Below are 18,550 nucleotides of genomic sequence, written 5' to 3'. Positions count from 1 at the left end.
AGGGAGGAGGCTCTCAGTGGCTACTCGCCTTGCTGGCTGTGCGCTACCCCCTTGACCAGAGGCGGCGTGCCTGCACACACCAGTTGCCGAGGCGCTCGGGCAGGTGGAGGTCCTGGACTCATCCTGCTCGAGGGCTCCTGTGGGCAGCTGCTGTGCCATTGTGTGTAGGGAGTGCCAGGCTAGATAGACTTTTGGTCTGCTCCAGAATGGCTTTTCTTACGTGTTGGGTACCTGCAAAATTCCAGTACTTTGATGCAATTCCTTTATTAGGGGAGCAAAGGTTCTCTAAGGAAAATAATGTGCAAGTTTAAACCTCTCGCCCGAGAAAGACATCCGGAGGTCTCGAGACCTGCCAATTTGTTTTTGCTTTTATTTCTCTGGGTGCAGCTGGGGTGGTCTTTCCGGCTGGCTTTTTGCGCTCGATCCCTACTTGGAGCGGCACGGGTCTTTCCACACTGCCCGCCCCGGGGCTCACCATCCTCCAGGCTGGCAGCACATCCTTCTAGAAGGCGACCCGGGGATGGGGGCGCTCCGTAGTTGCCCCCTTACCGCACACCCTCCTTCCCCAGCATTCCCGCCGAGTGGGCGGGGGCTGCGCTGCGCTGCGCTGCGAAAGGGAGCGCCTCAGCTTGGCTGCTTCCCGGCGGCATAGGTGGCCGTGAGTGCGGAGGCGGGATCATGGGGCCAAAGCGAGGGGGAGCGGGCCCTCCCGGCGCGCTCTGCCTCGGCGCGGCGCTCTGCGGGATCGTCAGCTTCGGCCTCTTGACCGCGGCCATCGGCACCGACTACTGGTACTTGGTGCGTGTGGACTTGGCTGGGAGGCCCAACCGCAGCGCTTGGGAGGCAGAGCAGCTGAGTTCGCACTCCGGGCTCTGGCGTCTCTGCGAAGGTAGGGCGTCGCGAGGTGCAGAGCCGCTGGCTCCCTCTCGCTTCTTTCTCGGTGTCTCCCAGTGGCATCCCGTCCCACGCATCCCCTGGCGGGCGCGGGGGCAGCGGGAGCGCTTCCCACCACGGGCAGCGGCTCCCGCACCGGCCTCTGCTTCTGCTTGGTTTAGCGGCAGGGAAGATCCACCGCAGCCCCCTCACCCCCGTCCCGACCTAAGACCTACAGGAATTCTGTGTGTCGGTCAGGATGACAGTGCCCATCTCCACCCCCTCCCTCGTGTTGCCTTCTGTGTGTGTCATGTGTCCCCAGGACCTTTTGACTGTACTTCACCAGCTACATAATTCAACCCATCCACTCTTCATACCCTCTTCCAAAGCTAATCCCCAACTCTCATTCTGTGCCTCCAGCTCTAGGAGTCCTTAAAATGATTCTTGAAAAATGACACCATTTCCACCCATTGTCTCTGGTAAAGGATTATTTTTGCTATTTATTTGACAGATGTATATACTGCTTGCCACACTTTAGAAAATGTAAGTGGATTCCATTTATACCAGGAATGCTTGAACCCCAGTGGCTTCAAGACATCTGTAGCATAGCTTTCCAGTATGCAATGTCTAGAAAGACTAGGCTATGCTGATAGTGAGACAATCAGAATAGAGGAAGAGTTGGAAGTGTCCATGAGAAAATCAGATTCTGCCTGAGAAAGTTGGACATCGGAGAGCAAATGGCATGACTTGGTGATGCAAGGGGGAATAAAAGAGGTGTGAAGTGAGGTGCCCGCTGTTTCTTCGGCAAAGATCTGGTCAGAAGAGTCAACCAAGCGGGGATCAGATGAAGATGTCTGAGGAGTCTGATTTCAAAGGAGGTATTGACCATGCTTGCTAATCCACTTTTGATAACCAGCATGTATTTTGCCGTCCCTGGCTGTAGGGCTGGGCTTATGTGGAAGTGGCCTGTGCTGGATCATGGGGACTGAGGTGTGCAGAGGCAGAGCTCTGTCCTCTGAGCTGTGTGGCTTCTTGTGTACAGTTGAAGTTAGAATTCACACACACAGTGCCGGAGATGCCACATTTTCTCACACTGTTGATCCTGAGACCCTTGGGGCACCAGAGGCCATTTTCCATAGCTAGGAAGAAAGGGCCAATCCAACGCTCTCAGAGATGCCATATGTTAGCTATTGGCAGCCAAGTGGCCAGATTTCCCCTTCCCCACAAGTAGTGCACACCTGGCCTACTTTTTGCCTACAGAAATTCCTTCTCCATGTCAGTAACAGATCCCCTGGATGTGTGAAATATTGATATTGTGAGCAGAAAGGAGAGTGAGGCATGCCAGCAAGCCACTTTGAGAAACAGGGGAATCAGGCATCCATTTGTCCACCCATACAGTCCTAGAATGCACCCCCAGCCATCTAATTAGCAAGGCAACTCCTCCAGATGCTTTGCATGAAAATTACAGCCTTCCTAGCTGGTGTTCATGTTGGTTAGGGTTGATGGGTGTTGGAGTCCAAAGCATTTGGAAGGCACTAAGTTGGGGGAAGCTGATTTAGGTACCACCCTAACAAAAGAACTTAGTGCTCATAGTATAGCTGCACATTCTGTCTCTTTCAGTCCAGTTAACTTCACCTCTCTGATCCTAGGCAGGTGTTCCTATCCAAGCTACAGAATATCCCATTTTGGTTAGCACTGCTGCAGGAGAGGAGAATGAAAGAGGGGGCATTGCTGGGCATGTAAACAATTCAGGATCCAGGCCATAGGACACCCATCTGCATAAAATGTACATATGCATGTTTATAAGTGCAAAGTATAATAATTAGTAGGGTTCATTCACATTTCAGAAAAAAAACAAAGCCAATCAATGAGCTACTCATTCAAATCACTAGATAGAGTGCATTATTTTAAACCCTGTCCCCAAATCATCCTAAATCAGCTCCTCTTCTAGCAGAATTTGTCATTGATTGTGAACAGAGAGTGGCTGGTAAGTTTTGTAGTGAACTCTTTCACAAACTCCACATCCACATGAACTTAAGAAAGAAAAATTTCCATTAGAACTAACGGAAGACTTTTTTTTGCAAGCCAAACTAATTTGCAGGAGACATCTGTATGGTGTAGCAACAATGGGAGGGATCCCAACTGAAAATTACCCCTGTATGACAATTAGCTTGAAGGAAAAAAACCTTTCCATTCTCAGTGAGGCTCTGGGAAGAGGTTTGGGGCTCTGGAGAACAGTCCTAGCAATGACCCTGGAAGTAAGTATTCCAGCACTGTGGAGTGCCTTGCATCTTCCCTTCTGGTTTTGTCTCTTTCTCTTCTTTCCCTAGGGCAGAATGCCTGTGTGCCCTTGATTGACCCATTTGGCCCACAAAGTTGGCAAGTTCCAACATCCCTGCAGCATCTTATCTGTGAGTAGAGGACCTGGGGTGGGGGGGTTGGCACCCAGGAAAGTGGGTGAGTTCAGAAGTATGTCCTATATGTTGGGTCTAAATAAGGAGAGATTGGGGTAGGGGTTGGCTGTACTGTCTGTAAACTCAAATATGCTTGAGGATGGACACTTATTCTCTATCTGGGGTTGGGAGAGGGCAGGTGAAAGCCTGGTTTGTCCCACACAGGAAATGTCAAGTTTTTAAAACTCATGGGTTAAATGCGCTTCAAAGGTCAACCCTCCAAAACATGCCCAAGATCCTGCCTCTTTCCATTTCATGCTCTCCTTTTCTGCCTCTGCCAGGCATGCACCGAGCCTTTGTGGTCCTACTGCCCCTCAGTCTCACCTTGATGGTTTTTGGCTGGATCTGCGGGATCATCGGTTCCTTGGCTCGCAGCTCCTGGGTTCTCCTGTTCACAGGCTGTTATTTTCTGTTGGGCGGTAAGCAAACCTATGGCTGGGAGGGTCTTGATTGGAGGGAACCGAGTCTTCTTCCCTGAGTATGCCCCACATGGGAAAATGCCACTGAACAGCTGGGAAGTATTGGACTGCATCTGTGCTTCTGGCCAGAACGAAGCAAGTCTGAAGGATCCTGTCGGTGGCTATTTGTGCAGTGGCCAGGGCCTTGTTGCCATGGGAAAGGCACTTTCTCCCATTCCCAAATCTTGCCGCTGCTGCCTCCTCCTCCTCCTCCTCCTCCTCCTCCTCCTCCTCCTCCTCCTCCTTCTTCCCAGAGAGCAAGATCAGCTGTCTTCATGGCTCAGGGCAGCAAGGGGACCTGGACTGTGCATCAGCATGGCAGGGGTGGAGAACATTTTTCAGCCTGAGGCCTAAGCTCTGTTTTGGAGAGGCTCTTGGGGACTGGATGAGGATGAGGGCAAATGGAATAGTGACACCCAGATCTCCAAAATGTCAGCTTGAAGTTCTTGTTGTGAGCAATGAAGCCCAACGAGAGGCATTTCAGCTGCTTAGACTAGAATAAGGGAAACCTGCACAAAAGCTGGGAAGCCTCCCAGCCATTGGCGATCAGGGAAAAGAGTGTGGACCTGGGGGAATGGCCTGCAGGGACTGGGGGACAGCAGGATTTGCCCCCAAGTCTGAGGTTTCCTACCCCTGTTTAATGGGGTAGATAATTATCAGTAGCTGATCCACTTTGACCTGTTGATGCAAGGAATTCTCCTCACCTACTGTGGCTGGGCTCCTTATAGTCCCTCCTTCCCTTTGGGCGGCATCAGGCTTGTTGGTGATACAAAAACTAATTTCTGTTTGCCATCCTCTAAACCACTTATTCAAATCTGACTGCAGGTAAGAATATGAAGGCCTGAAAAAAACAAACAAACAGAAGAAACTGTCCTTCCCAGTTTTTGCCCCAAGAATTTTCTTTTCAATAGACATGTGCAGGGACAATGGAAAAACCGATGAAATATTTTCTCTTGAAATTAGCAAAATACCTTTTAAGACAAGGCTTTAGTCACATAAAATATGTAGCTTGAAGGTTTTATGTAACATAGTCTGCAGCATAAAAGAATTATAGTACACTATGGAAAAGTTATAAAAGTTATAAAATTTAACTGCTAGTTAATATGCTATTGGTCCTTAAAAGAGAAAGATTAAGAGATGCTTAGGACTTGAACATCTTCATGTGTGCAATCAGGATGTTCCACTTCCCACAACATCCCTGCATGGATATAAACGCTCATGTCTTGTTGTTTTTCACTTCAGATTTTGGTGCTGCATTACCTCAGACCTGAGCAACCCGAGCTGGTTGTCTTTTTAGCAATTGTTCTAGGCTCTCGAGAATGGGCACAGGCTGCCCATTCTGCCCCATGCCAAAGAACAGCTTATCAGATTCTTTGCAGCCTTAAGCCACACAGCAGTTCTCTGTTCTCAGAAGAACGAGCTCGAGTTGCTGCAGGCAGAGCTAGGACTCATTGAGGCAGTATGTTCTTCTCACAGCAGTGATGGAGGCAGGAAATGTGTATTTACTCCGAAGATGATTGATCATGTTAGAAACACAGCACAGCGGCCAAGAGATTCACTAGGCTGGACCCTCCCATCACGGCCAGTGGCTGCAGGTGATGGGAGTTGTAATGCAGCCCATCTTGTGGGCACCAGTTTGGGGAAGGCGTCCCTAGGCTCTGAACAGGATCTTGAACCACTTCCTTTGCGGTGCCCAAGCCACGGCCATATCCTGCCAGGCTTTTTTCTTTGCCACTTTGCCATGTGGGGAGGGAGCAGGTGCTGATGGCTTTGCCTCAGAGGAACTCTCACCAGGAGGCCGAATGGAGAGCAGAGTTGGTGCAAGGACTCGCCTTGCCTGAGGTGGTAGGGTGCCCGCTGCCCCTCCTCTCCCCCTCCACTCCCAGCACAGTGGTGGGAGGGCAGGCTGAGTGCCCACCTGCCCCCCTCCCATGACCGCAACAGCACTGGTAGCCAGCCACTCTGCATCTCCCACCTTCTGGCTGCTGCCCATCCCCCCATGACGACGGCAGCGATGGCATGACTGGGGAGGCGGCCTTGCAGACTGCCTGGGCCACCTCAGGGCCAGTGCCTCGCTTTCAAGACAGCGCCCTCACAAGGCGTGTGGGCCAGGGGCTCTGGAAAGTGGTGCCGGCTGCTCTCCTGAGCAGATGGAGGGGCTTCCCGGAGTCTACACCAGACGCCTTGCTCTAAGGGGCCCTCAGAGTGAGGCATCAGGTGTGTGGCGCAGAGCAGGGACCACTGTAGCTTTCTGAAGCACCGCATGAGACCTGCAGGTATGTTAGCAGCGGGATCTTCGGCCCTACAGGATCTGCTGCCTGAGGTGAGGGCATTCACCTTGCTTCATGGAAGGGAAGGCCCTGATGGAAAGGACTCCCCAGGCAACTGAAGCACAACCAGTCCTTAGGAAGCTGCCCGCTTCTCAGCATTCGCCTCTCTGGATCAAGTGGAAGGTCCATTGGTCTGGGGGGCTGTGTTCAGCAGCACATGAGGTGGCCAGGCGAGCCGCCTCTGGAGACTCACAAGCAGGACATGATACTTGTGAGGTCTTGTTGTTTGTCCTCATTGCCTCTGACAAGGGATGCTCCAATGAGCTCACCCAGTCCCTAATAGAAGGAGGGGAGGCATATTTGGAGGCAGTGCCTGGTACCCGACTCCACTTTGCTGACCCTTCTCTCCCCTCTTCTCCCCACCAGCACTGCTGACCCTGTCAGGGACCAGCATCTACATCAGCTACTCCAGGGCAGCTTTCATTGGGACCGTGCGCCTGTTTGGCCAGCTGCACTTTGAGCACGTCCACGTTGCTTTTGGCTGGTCCCTGGCACTCGCCTGGCTCTCTTTTGGCACCGAGGGGCTGGCTGGCATCCTGCTCCTCCTGGCTGCTTGGGGGCTTCACCTGAAGCCAGATGTGTGCTCAGTGGTTATCTGATCCTGGGAGAGGATGGGAAGGGGGAGTGCAGCGTTGGCAGGGATATGTGACGAAATCCTGCCGTGCGTGGTCCCTTCCTAATTCTGACAGTGTTCTCTACTGTTCTGCAGCTATAACATCCTTACATGAACCACAGGGTTTGCAGGGACAGGGTCATGATCTCAGAGAGGATGGCTCTCCCTGTGGATGTGCTAAGCTAATGGGGCAGAAGGTACAAGGAAGCCTTACCCATCAGGCACAGCTGTTTCCATCTCTGCTTACTGGCCCTACGGTGCTGGGTGGGCAGACTAAGAGTTCTGTGACTCAACTCGTGATGTTCATGGAAGGCAGAGAAAGACAACAAATACCCTGGAACTGTGGCAGCCATGACCTCTTCACCCGAAGCTTTGAGATGTCCAGCTCCTCTTCCACAAAGCATGGCTTTCTGCCCGTCCTTGATGCATCTGGATCCTCCTTTCTTTGAAATAAACAGCTCCAGTAAGCAGATGTGTGTTTTGGCTCCTCCTGAACTCACAGCTATGGTACTAATGAAGTGACAAATTTAGCAATGTAAATAAACTGGGCATCGGGGTGTTTACTCAGCCATCCTGCAATATTCAACTGAAATAAAGTAATCTGAGAGTTTGGCTGATACAGGTATTGTCAATCCAAAGGTAGTTAATATTTAGTTTGGCCAAAAGCCACTTTTCCTTTCATTTTCATCCAATAAAGGGTTATTTTGGTGATTCCCCAGAAACATGGTGCTCCTCTTTTTAATTGCAGGGATCCACTTCTTGTCTCAAATGCCAGTGTTTTGGGGTCTATTAATTAGGTGTTGTGACTTTTATTACTAAATTAGCCTTTGACTCCAGAGTAAATGATGTTAAGCTCACCAAAGAGGCTGGTTAGAGACCGGAAACTAAATTATGTCCTCCTTGCTCAATGGGGCTGGCTGAGTCAACTAAGCCTCCCTGAGAGAAGATGTATCACTTCTGTCTGTTCCATCAGCAGCAGAATGCAGTGAAGAGTTGGCGGACATTAGTGACTATTTAATGAATCTCACAATGCTTCTCATCTGCGTAGGTACATTCAGTTGCAACTTCACTCACACAATCTTACCCATGAAGTATGTCTACAGCAATTATTGAGGCTAGAAACAGTACACTGTGCAGAAACCTCAGCTGATTTCTCTCCCTCATTTGTCAGCAATAATACATCTGAAGCACCATCAGTTTTGGGATTTCCCCCCTGCATTTTCTCATTATGAATGGTTTTGCCACAAAACAAGTAGAAGCCAGAATATTTTAAGAGTGTCTAGCCTTATGATTGTCTTTCCTTGTTCTTTCTTAGGGAGGGATTTAAATGAGTGAATCATTTGCACTTCCATTAAGTCATCTAAAATCTCACTTTGGACCATCACAGAGGCTAACTTACAGGGTGTTTGCTTAGGAGAAGAGTGAGATAAGGAAGATACTTCAGCTGCCAGGGCAGCAGGTGTTGAATGGCTCTGAGATGGACAAGGTAATTCAAACTTAATCTTTCTAATATGTAGCAGATGGGGTGCTATATCACAAAACACCCTTACAGGCAATATTTGGAAATCTCCTGGTGACTGTCCCTGGCAGCTTCATCGAGACAAAAAATAGCATTGGGGATGAGATGGTGCCTTGTGGCACCCCACAGTTCAGCTGCCAGGGGGTTAAGTGCAGGCACCCAATGCTATTCTCTGGAAACCCTCCCTGAATATGAATTGAACCATTGCAGAACAGTGCCTTCAATTCCCATCTCGCAAAGGCAGTTTGGAAGAATGCTGAGGTCAATGTTATTAAAAGCCACTAAGCAATCCATAAGAATTAACCGGATCCCAGTCCCCTGCTCTCCCAAAGGTCATCTATCAGGCTGATTCTGCCCCCAGACAAGGCTGGAATTCAGACTGGAAGGGATCCAGATAATCACTGCCGTTCAGTAGTGCCTGCAGCTGAGATGCCACTACTCTCTTGAGCACTTTACAGGAACAGGCTGTTTGTGACCGGACAATAGTTGGCATAGATCTCTGGATCCAAGGCTAGTTCTTCCAGGAGTGACTGCTCCACTGCCTCCTTCAAAGCAGCAGAGAGTTCATCCTCAAACAGTGAATCCACCGCTCCCCTGACTCATCGGGTCAGTCCCACCATGGCCAGCTCAAGTGGGCCAAGCAGGGCAAGGCGCAAGAGAGCATTTGGGGGGCTGCACAGACACAAAGGTCTTGTTCACATCTTCAGGCTGCAGTGGGATTAGACTTATAGAAGTTGGTCCAGGGAGAGAGTCACAGTTCTTCTTGGCCCTCACTAGCCCGCTTGGAGGTAATTTGCAAAGGGACTTGATTACAAAGTGACATGATTAATTTGCAGATTAGAAAAATAATTCCCTTTGTACATTCTTGCTAGCATTTGGCATATTAACTTGCTTGCTATTCACTGACTTAGCCCATTTGGCTTTTGTATCCCCCACCCCCCCCCCCCATAACAAAAAAAAGCATTTTTTTTCCCCCTGAACCTTCACCGTTTTCCAAATACTTCTGGTAAATATCATAAAGGAGGGTTGAGTGAATGTATTTCGCTCGAGGTTAAGGAATATCTAAATGGAATAAACATGTTCAGATCTCCAGGGCCCAATAAATTCCATCCCAGAGTCATAAAACAGCTAGCAAAGGAAGTCTCAGAACTACTGTCTAATATGTTTGATAAATCCTGGAAAACAGGAGAAGTGCCAGCTGCCTGGAGAAGGGCTAAGTTTTCCCCATCTTCCAAAAAGGGAAAAAAGATGAACCTGGGAACTACAGACCAGTTAGTCTGTCATCAATCCTGAGAAAAATTCTGGAGTAAATTATTTAAAAATCAGTCTGCAAGCACCTCAAAGAAAATACAGTGATTAATAAAAGCAAACATGGATTTATTGAGAACGGAGAGAACTGGGCATGTTCAGCCTTGAGAAGAGACAACCAAGGGTAGACATGATAGCACTTCATAAGTTCCTGAAAGGCTGACACAAAGAGGAAGTGCAAGATCTTTTCCTGCTGATACCAGAGTGTGGGACATGGAATAATCAGCTCAGATTGCAACAAAGCAGATTCATGCTAGATATAAGGAAAAAATTCCTAACTGTTAGAGCAATATGACTGTGGAACCAGTTGCCTGGAGAGGCTGTGGGCTCTCCCACACTAGAGACATTCTAAAAGAGACTGGACAGCCATCTGTGGCATGGTGTAAATTTGTGTCCTGCAAGAGCAACAGGTTAGACTTGCTGGCCTCCTTGGCCCCTTCTAACTTTGCTATTCCATGATTCTATGATTTGTTTGGTAGTTTCGGCAAAATATCCCAAGACTGATATGACTGTCTGAACAGTTCACAGTGAGCTGCAAGAAAAACAATCTTGCCATTTGGTGAAGTCTTTTCTGTATCTGAGGATGCTAAATTCTCCTGCAAACTCTCACTCCAGGAACTAAAACATTTGAGCAGGAGTCCAGCTTAGATACGGCAGGTAACATAGTCTCTGCACTAGGACATTTCTCCAAATCCAACTCTGAGATTCTATTCACTGTGGGAATGCTACAAGTAAAGTTCAAATGATTGCACTTTCTTTAGGAACCAGTAGATTATCAAGCCTGAGTTGTTAAAGACTTAATTGCCACTTGCACACCTGGGTTTGTCCATGGGTGTTCTTTTCGTTCCACTTTCTGCTCTAGCCTGCTTAATGTGCCTTACCAGGTGACCCAAATCATTCCCACAAAGTTGGCGTGAGAGAGAATTACAGTGAATGAAGTAAATAGACTTTGACTACTTTACAGTTATCAGTACAATAAAACCTCTCAAGTTCCCACGGCAAAAAGACATTGTTTAAAGAACATTTCAGGGAAAGTAGATCCAATATCAAAATCTCAGAAGCAATTACGTATATGTGTGTGAGGAGTGAGTGTATCCAGAAGAGGCTAAGGAGCTCCAAAGAGTACAGCCACTCTCTTCCTGCATGGCTACAGCCTGCACGGCGTCTGGAGTGCTGCTACAATTCTAGTCCCTCTAGCACTGCAAACTGCTCACCTCTCCCATGGGTGGGCTTTACTCTCCACTTGCAATAGGCTGTACCAACCCATCACAGATTTATATCCTGGGCTTACTCTACGGTGACACACACCAAACGCCAGCTTAGCTTTTGGCCTGCTGTCTGGCTTCAGGGTACGCTGGTGCGATGCTGCTGACACTTGTCTAGGACGAATCGCAACTTGTTCTCAGCCAGTTGTGTGTCGAGAGCGGAGACATCACGGTGCCAGACGGCACGTAGGCTCTGCTTGCCCCATGGGAAGAGCCGCACACTGACTGCCTGCCCAGTGGCAGCAACCTCCTCTGCACTCACGGCCTCCAGGAGCTCACACAACTTGGCAGGCGCCAGGCAGGGCGCTACTGTCGCCAGGACAATGTTGGTCTCCACAGCGGATGGGTTTATGGAACAGAGGGGAGAACCAAAAGTGCAGGCACCTGAAAGTGAAAATGCTTGGGGTTGGAAAGGGCAAGCACAATCTCCCCACCACCAGAAACATGATAGTGTTCCATCACAGGACAAGTGGGGAGATTGGGAGGGTTTTTCCTGCGGGTGGGGAGCAAAAATGGTCCGCAGATTGTAAGGGGACCCCAATCCAGCACAAGGAGTCTACCTTTGATTAAGGCAGTACACTTTGTCTATGAAGGAGTGGTTGAAATACATTCCCCCATCTTCACCCAGAACAGGCACCTTGAGCAAAGCGCCTGGCATTGCTGTGATCCCTTTTTAGTGTTTCCTCCACATGGCTCAATCCAACCAGGGCAGCTGCGCCCAGAATCCCTGCCTGACGCATCCCTCCTCCAAGGAGCTTCCGCACACGCCAGGCTTCAGTCACCAGCTCTTTGCCTCCGGCCAGGATTGCCCCGGCTGGTGCACCCACACCCTGTGGAACGAAATGCAGATGAGAAACTGGGGCCACACAGGCAGGCACTAGAGAACCCTCACCCCAGCCTCCTCATCCCCCCCTCCCCACTGCCTATGGTAGGGATGAAGAATCTTTTTCAGCCCAAGGGCTGAATTCTGCTTAGGAGAAACCCTACATTCCAGTGTTGGGATGGACTGACGCCAAAAGGGACAAGGCCAAAGTTATTAAGGACACCATCATATTACAGCTTAAAGCTCTTACTACCAGTAATAAAGTCTTCGAGAAAACTGCACAAAAGCCATGAAACCACCAAAGGCCTAGTGGCTTGGAAAAATGAGGTGCAGCCAGAGGAAGGGGTCATGGCCATCGGTGGAATTGCTGAAAGGTGGGCTGGGACATGAGGCCTGGGGTTCTGCACCCCTGGCCTATCATGCTGAGAAGCTGCTCTGTAAGCAACTGCAGGAGCCCTCAGCTCCATTAAGAGGAGCCTGGCAAAGCTCCCACTTCTGCGTATGTCTGGCAAAAGCAGCCCGCGTATTGACACAGATTATAGCTCCGCAAGCTTCATGGGCGCTATGCTCATACTATTTCTGCAACCCACCATTCTGAGAATCCCAGTATTGCCTTTCCCCACCTTAGAGAAGCACAAGGAGATGGAATCACAGTGCTGGGAGATCTGAGCTGGCCGTACTCCCAGAGCCACTGCGGCGTTAAGCATTCGAGCACCATCCATGTGTATCCGCAACCCATATTGCTGCGCGAGGTGCCGCACCTGTGTAGAGAATGGAACTCACTCAGCACCTTACAAGAGTTGCAAAGCATGTTACTCAAGGCCTCCTGGCTTTTCTTACGATCATTCTAATGCTAGGTAGCAAAGGGCGGCACAAGTTCTAAAGAAAGTTAAAAGCAATTTGGCTTGCAGCTGGGAGGCAGGCTTTAATTAAAAAAGCAGACAATAGGTCCAGCCAGAAAGCTGCTTAATAATATTGAGCCCACCTAGAGGATCTTTTGTTTATTTTTATAATTGCTTTTTGGGTTGCTCAATGCCCATGCAAACATATTTGGCTGAGTGCCTGTCAGTTTGGAAGCAGAAGAGCAGCTCACAAAAATAAAGTGATTACACATTTGGGGACATCTTCAGAATACACGAGTATAAATTTGTACATGAAATGAAACAAAATTATGCTGTTGCTCCATGAACCACATAAAATAGCCTGACAAGATTTCAGAGACTATCAAATAATATTAAAGTCAGTTGCATGGAAAAGAGAACAAATCCCTCAACAGCCTATATTAATGCAATGCAATGATAATGATATGGCAGGCAGGGGCAACATGTAGCCTCATGACCTCGAGTGTGGCCCCCGACACTCCTGCCATCACCCACACTACTAAAATTTTCTGGTGCAGAGGCCAAAGAATAGGTACCAATTCAGCAGCAAATTGCTGCAGAGACTCCATATCGTTGCCGTATTCATTTCTATACCTCCCCATAGTCAAAACTGAGTAGGCTACAACAGTACATAAAAACAATACTATAAAATCCCACTTTCAAGTTAAATCTGGTCTTTCTGAGTCTCCATGGCACTTTGCTGCTGAATTTCAGGGGCAAACAACCATATTTTTGCCATGGTGCAGTAGCAGGAAAGCAGCCCAGAGTTTCTGGACTACCCAAATTTGCCGACTCCTGGCTTCTTGGAGGTAGAATTGTGGTTGGTGGGGAAGTACCCTCTCTTTTCACTGTACATAAATATACCCTGCAGGGGATAAGAATATTTTGCAATATTTTGTTTCAGTTCACACCTGCTGCTACTGCTTCTCTGAATTGCCCCAGTGACAAAGATACTCATCTAGCTAGGAAATGCGATGAATCTTCCAAAAGAGTTGGTTGGGTGGGGACTGGCTGATGATGCTCACTTCCTTCAGGTAGTGAAGGGGGAGTACCCGTCCCCCGGCTGAGCAGTGCGTATTCTCAAGGCAGATGAGCTCTGGGCGTGGGTGGTACTGACTTCTGTGGGCCTGATGGATCTTATTCTCCAGTTCTTCCAGACTCATGGTCCCATCAGGCAGGTCTTGCAAGGTCTCTGAATGGACTCCAGCCACCTTTTCAGAACAAAATGGGTGGATGATAAACTACTCATGTTGGCAGAATACTTTGCTTCTACTGGTATTAAATGCAACATTTGGTTTTCAGTGTTACTGCACATCTGAGGAAAATGAGGTTCTGTATGCAGGGCCATGGGCAAGTGTGTGACTTCCCTCTGTGAGCTGTGACCCATGGCTGTAGTGCCAATGATGGGACCTGAACTTCCAAAACCAAAAATTCCCTTGCTGGTTTTATCATCAATGGACCCATTTTCTCAGGTGTTGAGAAGCTGTTAGTTTGGCTTTGGATGTATAAATGCTCATGCAAGGACAAGAGAATGAGGGTTGAATTTAGAGCCACTAGAGGGCCCCACAATACCAGGTTTCTTTCCCAGCTCACTCCAATCTAAATTTAGAGAAAGCCTTAGAAAACCAGGTTGCCTTAAGACCCTTTGCAAAACTGTGACATCATTTGTTTTGGCAGCTGCCAGTAGTACATGGTCTTTACCATAACCCACTCCAAATATGCCTCTTGAGAGAACTTAATTTGGTTCCTCATTCAGCAACTTTTCCAAGTGCTAGTTGGGCAAAAGATTTTAGACCTGACATAATCATCAGTACTAGCTTTTAGATTCTCCTGAATCATTCCAGTCAGTCCAGATCTCTCCCTGTCTCTCTCTCTCTCAGGGACACTCAGGCCTAAGCTCGAGGTCAAAAAAGAGATACCATGGAAAGCCACTGAGGTGTAATAGTTACGAGCGTGAGACTGCGACTCAAGCAACCTGGGTTCTAGTCCGCATTCAGCCAACTGGGTGGCTTTGGGCCAGCCACAGACTCTCAGCCCAACCTACCTCACAGGGTTGTTGTGGGAATAAGATGGAGAGCAGGAGACTGATGTAAGCCACTTGGTAAGAAAAAAGCGGGATATAAACCTAATAAATAAAATACATCTAACAACAAATAAATTATATTCACTGTCCAAGCATTTAGGCAGTCTTATCATTGAATGTATACATGCATTCCTAATCTGGATATAAAATTTTCATTGACCGGGATATATGTTCATTGTTCTTTTGAATTCTCTCCTGCATTAGGGGCATTTTTATATGTGACATATATAAAGCAAGAGCGAAGTTCAAATGCGCTTTTAATGAGTTCTGTACAAGAATTACTTCCCACATTAGCCAGTCTTGGACCTGATTATGTTCCAGCTGCAAAAACACACCCAGGATATACCAGGTTTGTGTGCCAAGAGAAGGCAGAACCAAGAAATGAGATGGCTAGCGCTGCTGTGTCTCTTCCAGCACCACTTACTTGTGCTACCCCTCCATGCTCAAAAACATGAATGTGGGCCTCTCTCCCCAGCAAGACCTGCGCACCTCGCCTCTGACAGTGGCACATGACTGTGGAAAAAGAAGAGGAAGAGGACAGCTATGAGAATGGGCGAGTCTTTAGAGGGGGTGGAGAAGGGGCAAGGGGCAGAGAGCAGGGGAAATACAACATGAATATGACCCTGTTGTGATCCTCTCCTCAGCACACGGTTGCTCCCTGGAGGCCACCACTTTCGTCACTATTGGACAATGCCTGCACTGGAACATCCGGTCCTGCTTATTGTAGTCTTGCCAGTATCTTTTAGAAGCAGCTAAGAGCTCTCATACTACTGGCAAATTTATTCTTTATTTAGTTAGAACTTTTGTAGACTGTCCCATTACCAAAGTGCTTTGCCTGGTGATTCTAAGACGGGAGTAAGTGCCTTGTGACAGACCTGTGCATTTGTAATTATGCAGTGCCATGTGCACAGATGGCCCAGTACACCTCAGGGGTGATGCACCACTTTCACCCTGAAGGCTGAATTCAATTCTGGAGAAACTCTCAGGGAGTGGGGGGGCGGGGCAATCCAGGGGTAGCTGAAACCAAAGCACCAAAAATACCAGCATATTGTAGTTTACAGCTTTTACTGTCAGTAACGAAACCTTAGGAGTAGCATTTCAGCTCCTTGCAAAAGGAGCAAGAACACACACAAGCCAGGAAACAACCAAACAATTGTTGGTAGGGAAAGAGTGTAAGGCCCTTGCAGGCTGTAGAGGGCCAGACTGGGTTCCCAAGGCAGGTCAGATTTGGCCCACTGAGGTTGCATACCCTCAATATAGTTGAATATTAATATGGAATGGGCACCATTCCCATTTTAAGGCACTGTTCTCCCTCTCTGCTGCAGCCCAGCCACATTGGCTGCTTCTTGCAAGACTCACCAGCAATGAGGTTGGCCATGGTGGCGGTGGGGACAAACAAAGCCTCCTCCATTCCAAGCAGGTCAGCCACTACTCTCTGCAGCTCTGCAGGGTAGCAAAAGAAAGCCCATGTTTTCAGATGGTTTGTACAGGGTGGTAAGATCACAGACGTGGGCCTGTTTATAGAATTAGTAGTACTGGGCCTTTAAGGCCTCCTCCTCCTCCAGCTTCCTGAGGAATCTCTGGCTAAACTAATGGCCTAGCTCCTATCAGAGGGCCTACTCTCCTCATTTTATCAGTGGGTTTAATTTACATTACCCATCTTTCAAACAGTAATGTAAGTGACGTAATCATGGAGAGAAACTAATTCCCTAGGTTCCAGACTTTCAGTTCATAAAATGGGGGCGGGGGAGTTGTAGGGTTTGCGTCACCACTGGATCTTGAGGGAATCCTTTCCCAGAGAGGTCAACCAGCCAGCACACTGCTCCTTTATAAAAAGAACTGCTGCATGCTATAATCACCATCACCACCACCACCATCATCAGTAATGCATATTCTGCCTTTCTATAAGCTATTCTGAATTGCCCTTCACTTCCAGTTATAATGCAGTCCTTGAATAGGTGCTCCCATAGACAGTCTCTGATATTCAGAGTGGCCCTGCTTTTGAGTGCTGGACTGGGGACAAGATGGGGCTAGAGTGCTGTTGGCCCTTGGCCTACTCATCCTGTCTCCCAGACTCACCATTGACTGTGGGGTCCTCCCCGTAGTCATCGTCACCCACCTCTGCCTGAGCCATGGCTTGCCTCATCTTGGGGCTGGGCCGAGTCACCGTGTCACTGCGCAGATCCACTACGTGGCACTTGATCCCTGCTGGGTGACTTGTTGCCTGGTAACTGCGAGTGCCAACCCTGGTTGTAGGGGCAAGGGAAGCTACTTGCCAGGACCACCAGGGCAAAATGGTATGACAGGGTGGGCTGGCAACAAGACGGCTGTATCTCCCTGATTGCATTCTCAAGAACAAGGCTTGCCAGGGCTTGGCACAAAGGTGCTGGCATTTTGATCTTGGATGGACTACACTGCTGTGCAAAGTCTTCTTCTTATGCCACAGATGACTCAAAAAGGCACCAAAAACCTGGTGCCAACACTGGACTGGATACCAGGGCTTGCACTGGACCAAGCTGGCTTTACATCTCTGGCAGTAGCAATCATGCCCAGAGACATCCGGGGTGGTAGTACCCACGCCTTGCCACCCATATGAAGGCTGAGAAAGGACAGCCCCTTGCAGTCTGTACCAGAGCTTCGGCCGACTGGAGTTTTTGATCAGTCCACGGCCATCAGCCTTGCAGCTGGTCGTCGCGTGAGCTTTTCCACTATGGCTGGCGGCGGCAGCCTCAGCCCTGTACACTCTAGAAGCACACAGAGGGGCGTGAGGGAGCTGGCAGACGACACGACCACCGCGCCCGAAGTCTTTGCCCACCATCCTCCTTAGCGCCAGCAGCGGCCACATCGCCACTTGTCCCAGCCCCGCTACGTCCTGCCTCCGACTGGACCGAGCCCACGCAGATCGATCGCCACGTTCTTTCTCTAAAGGGGCGGTAGACTACGGTTCCCAGCATGCTACGGCGCACCGCGATCTCTCCGCCTTGCATCAGAGCCTTTTGGGAATTGTAGTTTTGGTGTGCACTTAAATTAAAAGCTATATTTATGAAAAAGGCGCCCGTGCAGGGGCTGCTCGGATTTGGGAGTGAGGGTTAAAAGCCTTTGCTGGTTCCTCCTCTTCCTCCACTCTCAGCCTAACCCTCAGCGTCATGTCTCCATCTCTGGGGAGAGGGTTGGTTGCAAGAGGATAAAAGTTTGTTTTCTCTCTTGTTTTCTCTGGGTGGCGTGCGTAAGGATTAACGAGATAAAGAACGGAAGCTTTGTGTGTCGCCTCTGTTCACTCGCTTGCGTTCTCTTCTCACTGGACGACACAGCAGGGAGGACTGGGCACAGCGAAAGGGGCTGCGGGATGCGGATGCGGCAGCCTCATTCTCTCCCTCACCTCTGCTCTCCGTCCAGGTCACCCTTCCCCAGCCTGGTGCTGTCCTGTACGCTGAGCTTCAACTTTCCGCAGAGGGGGCTGCTGGACGCCAGGTGTTGCAATGCAGCATATATGGAGAACACCAGGTTGCAGAAGACTGGCCTAGGCGGTAGGGATTGGGACTGGTGAGCCAAGCCCCACCTGCCACGTTCCCCAGAGAAGGACGGGGACGAGCAAGCAGAGGCTTGCATAGTTTCTTCTCCCCTGCATTCTTGCTTAGGGAGGCTTGCTGGACCTAAGCCTCCACACTGGGCCACCCAAAGAGAGAGGGGGCGAGCCAGTTGAGTTTCCTGGAAGGCCAAAGTAATAAGGAATGGGAACACCAACAGCTGCGCTTTACAACCCTTCTCTGCCCATTCCTGTCTTCTGGACTGCTCACAAATAAAGGGCTTGGGCACAAGAATACCTCTCCCTGCCCCCCTGTGCCGGGCAGTGTTATCGAATGGCTGCTGCTCTTCCACCCTCTCCAGAAGACTGCCTTTGGGTGGTATGGCGAAGAGGGTTGGGCACAGCATCCCAGAATGAA

General features: G+C 49.3%; 2 protein-coding genes across 3 annotated transcripts; one reads left to right on the top strand and one right to left on the bottom strand.

The window, feature by feature from the left end:
• Positions 1–678: 678 nt before the first annotated feature.
• On the top strand, positions 679–6,852 carry TMEM235 (transmembrane protein 235). The gene is made up of 4 exons (XM_044420096.1): positions 679–889; positions 3,204–3,284; positions 3,608–3,745; positions 6,481–6,852. Exons 1-4 carry the CDS (start codon positions 679–681, stop codon positions 6,711–6,713), a joined length of 663 nt encoding a protein of 220 aa, XP_044276031.1. The 3' UTR covers positions 6,714–6,852.
• Positions 6,853–9,629: 2,777 nt separating this feature from the next.
• LOC123018099 (probable low-specificity L-threonine aldolase 2) lies at positions 9,630–17,485 on the bottom strand. Of its 2 annotated transcripts, none has more exons than XM_044419879.1 (7): positions 16,686–17,485; positions 15,966–16,049; positions 15,031–15,119; positions 13,549–13,734; positions 12,266–12,403; positions 11,457–11,649; positions 9,630–11,203 (listed from the first exon to the last, which is right to left on the bottom strand). In XM_044419879.1, exons 1-7 carry the CDS (start codon positions 17,449–17,451, stop codon positions 10,899–10,901), a joined length of 1,761 nt encoding a protein of 586 aa, XP_044275814.1. In that variant the 5' UTR covers positions 17,452–17,485; the 3' UTR covers positions 9,630–10,898. The 2 variants fall into 2 exon arrangements, 1 of the variants encoding a protein (XP_044275814.1); XR_006413715.1 differs by having other exon boundaries at positions 11,161–11,203; positions 11,380–11,649.
• Positions 17,486–18,550: the final 1,065 nt, after the last annotated feature.

The sequence above is a fragment of the Varanus komodoensis genome, unplaced genomic scaffold, assembly GCF_004798865.1.
Source record: "Varanus komodoensis strain SLA01 unplaced genomic scaffold, ASM479886v1 scaffold11, whole genome shotgun sequence".
Taxonomy (NCBI): domain Eukaryota; kingdom Metazoa; phylum Chordata; class Lepidosauria; order Squamata; family Varanidae; genus Varanus; species Varanus komodoensis.
This window is presented reverse-complemented; position numbering and strand designations above follow the sequence as displayed.

Bases quoted from the DNA above. Each gene is read 5' to 3' on its own strand.
- LOC123018099 (XM_044419879.1), bottom strand. From the start codon at position 17,451: ATGTGGCCGCTGCTGGCGCTAAGGAGGATGGTGGGCAAAGACTTCGGG. The intron at 15,120-15,965 runs GTGAGTCTTGCA...CTTTTTCCACAG, and splicing joins CATGGCCAACCTCATTGCTG to TCATGTGCCACTGTCAGAGG. The intron at 13,735-15,030 runs GTAAGTGGTGCT...TGTTCTGAAAAG, and splicing joins AGCATGGAGGGGTAGCACAA to GTGGCTGGAGTCCATTCAGA.
- TMEM235 (XM_044420096.1), top strand. From the start codon at position 679: ATGGGGCCAAAGCGAGGGGGAGCGGGCCCTCCCGGCGCGCTCTGCCTC. The intron at 3,285-3,607 runs GTGAGTAGAGGA...TGCCTCTGCCAG, and splicing joins ATCCCTGCAGCATCTTATCT to GCATGCACCGAGCCTTTGTG. The intron at 3,746-6,480 runs GTAAGCAAACCT...TCTCCCCACCAG, and splicing joins CTGTTATTTTCTGTTGGGCG to CACTGCTGACCCTGTCAGGG.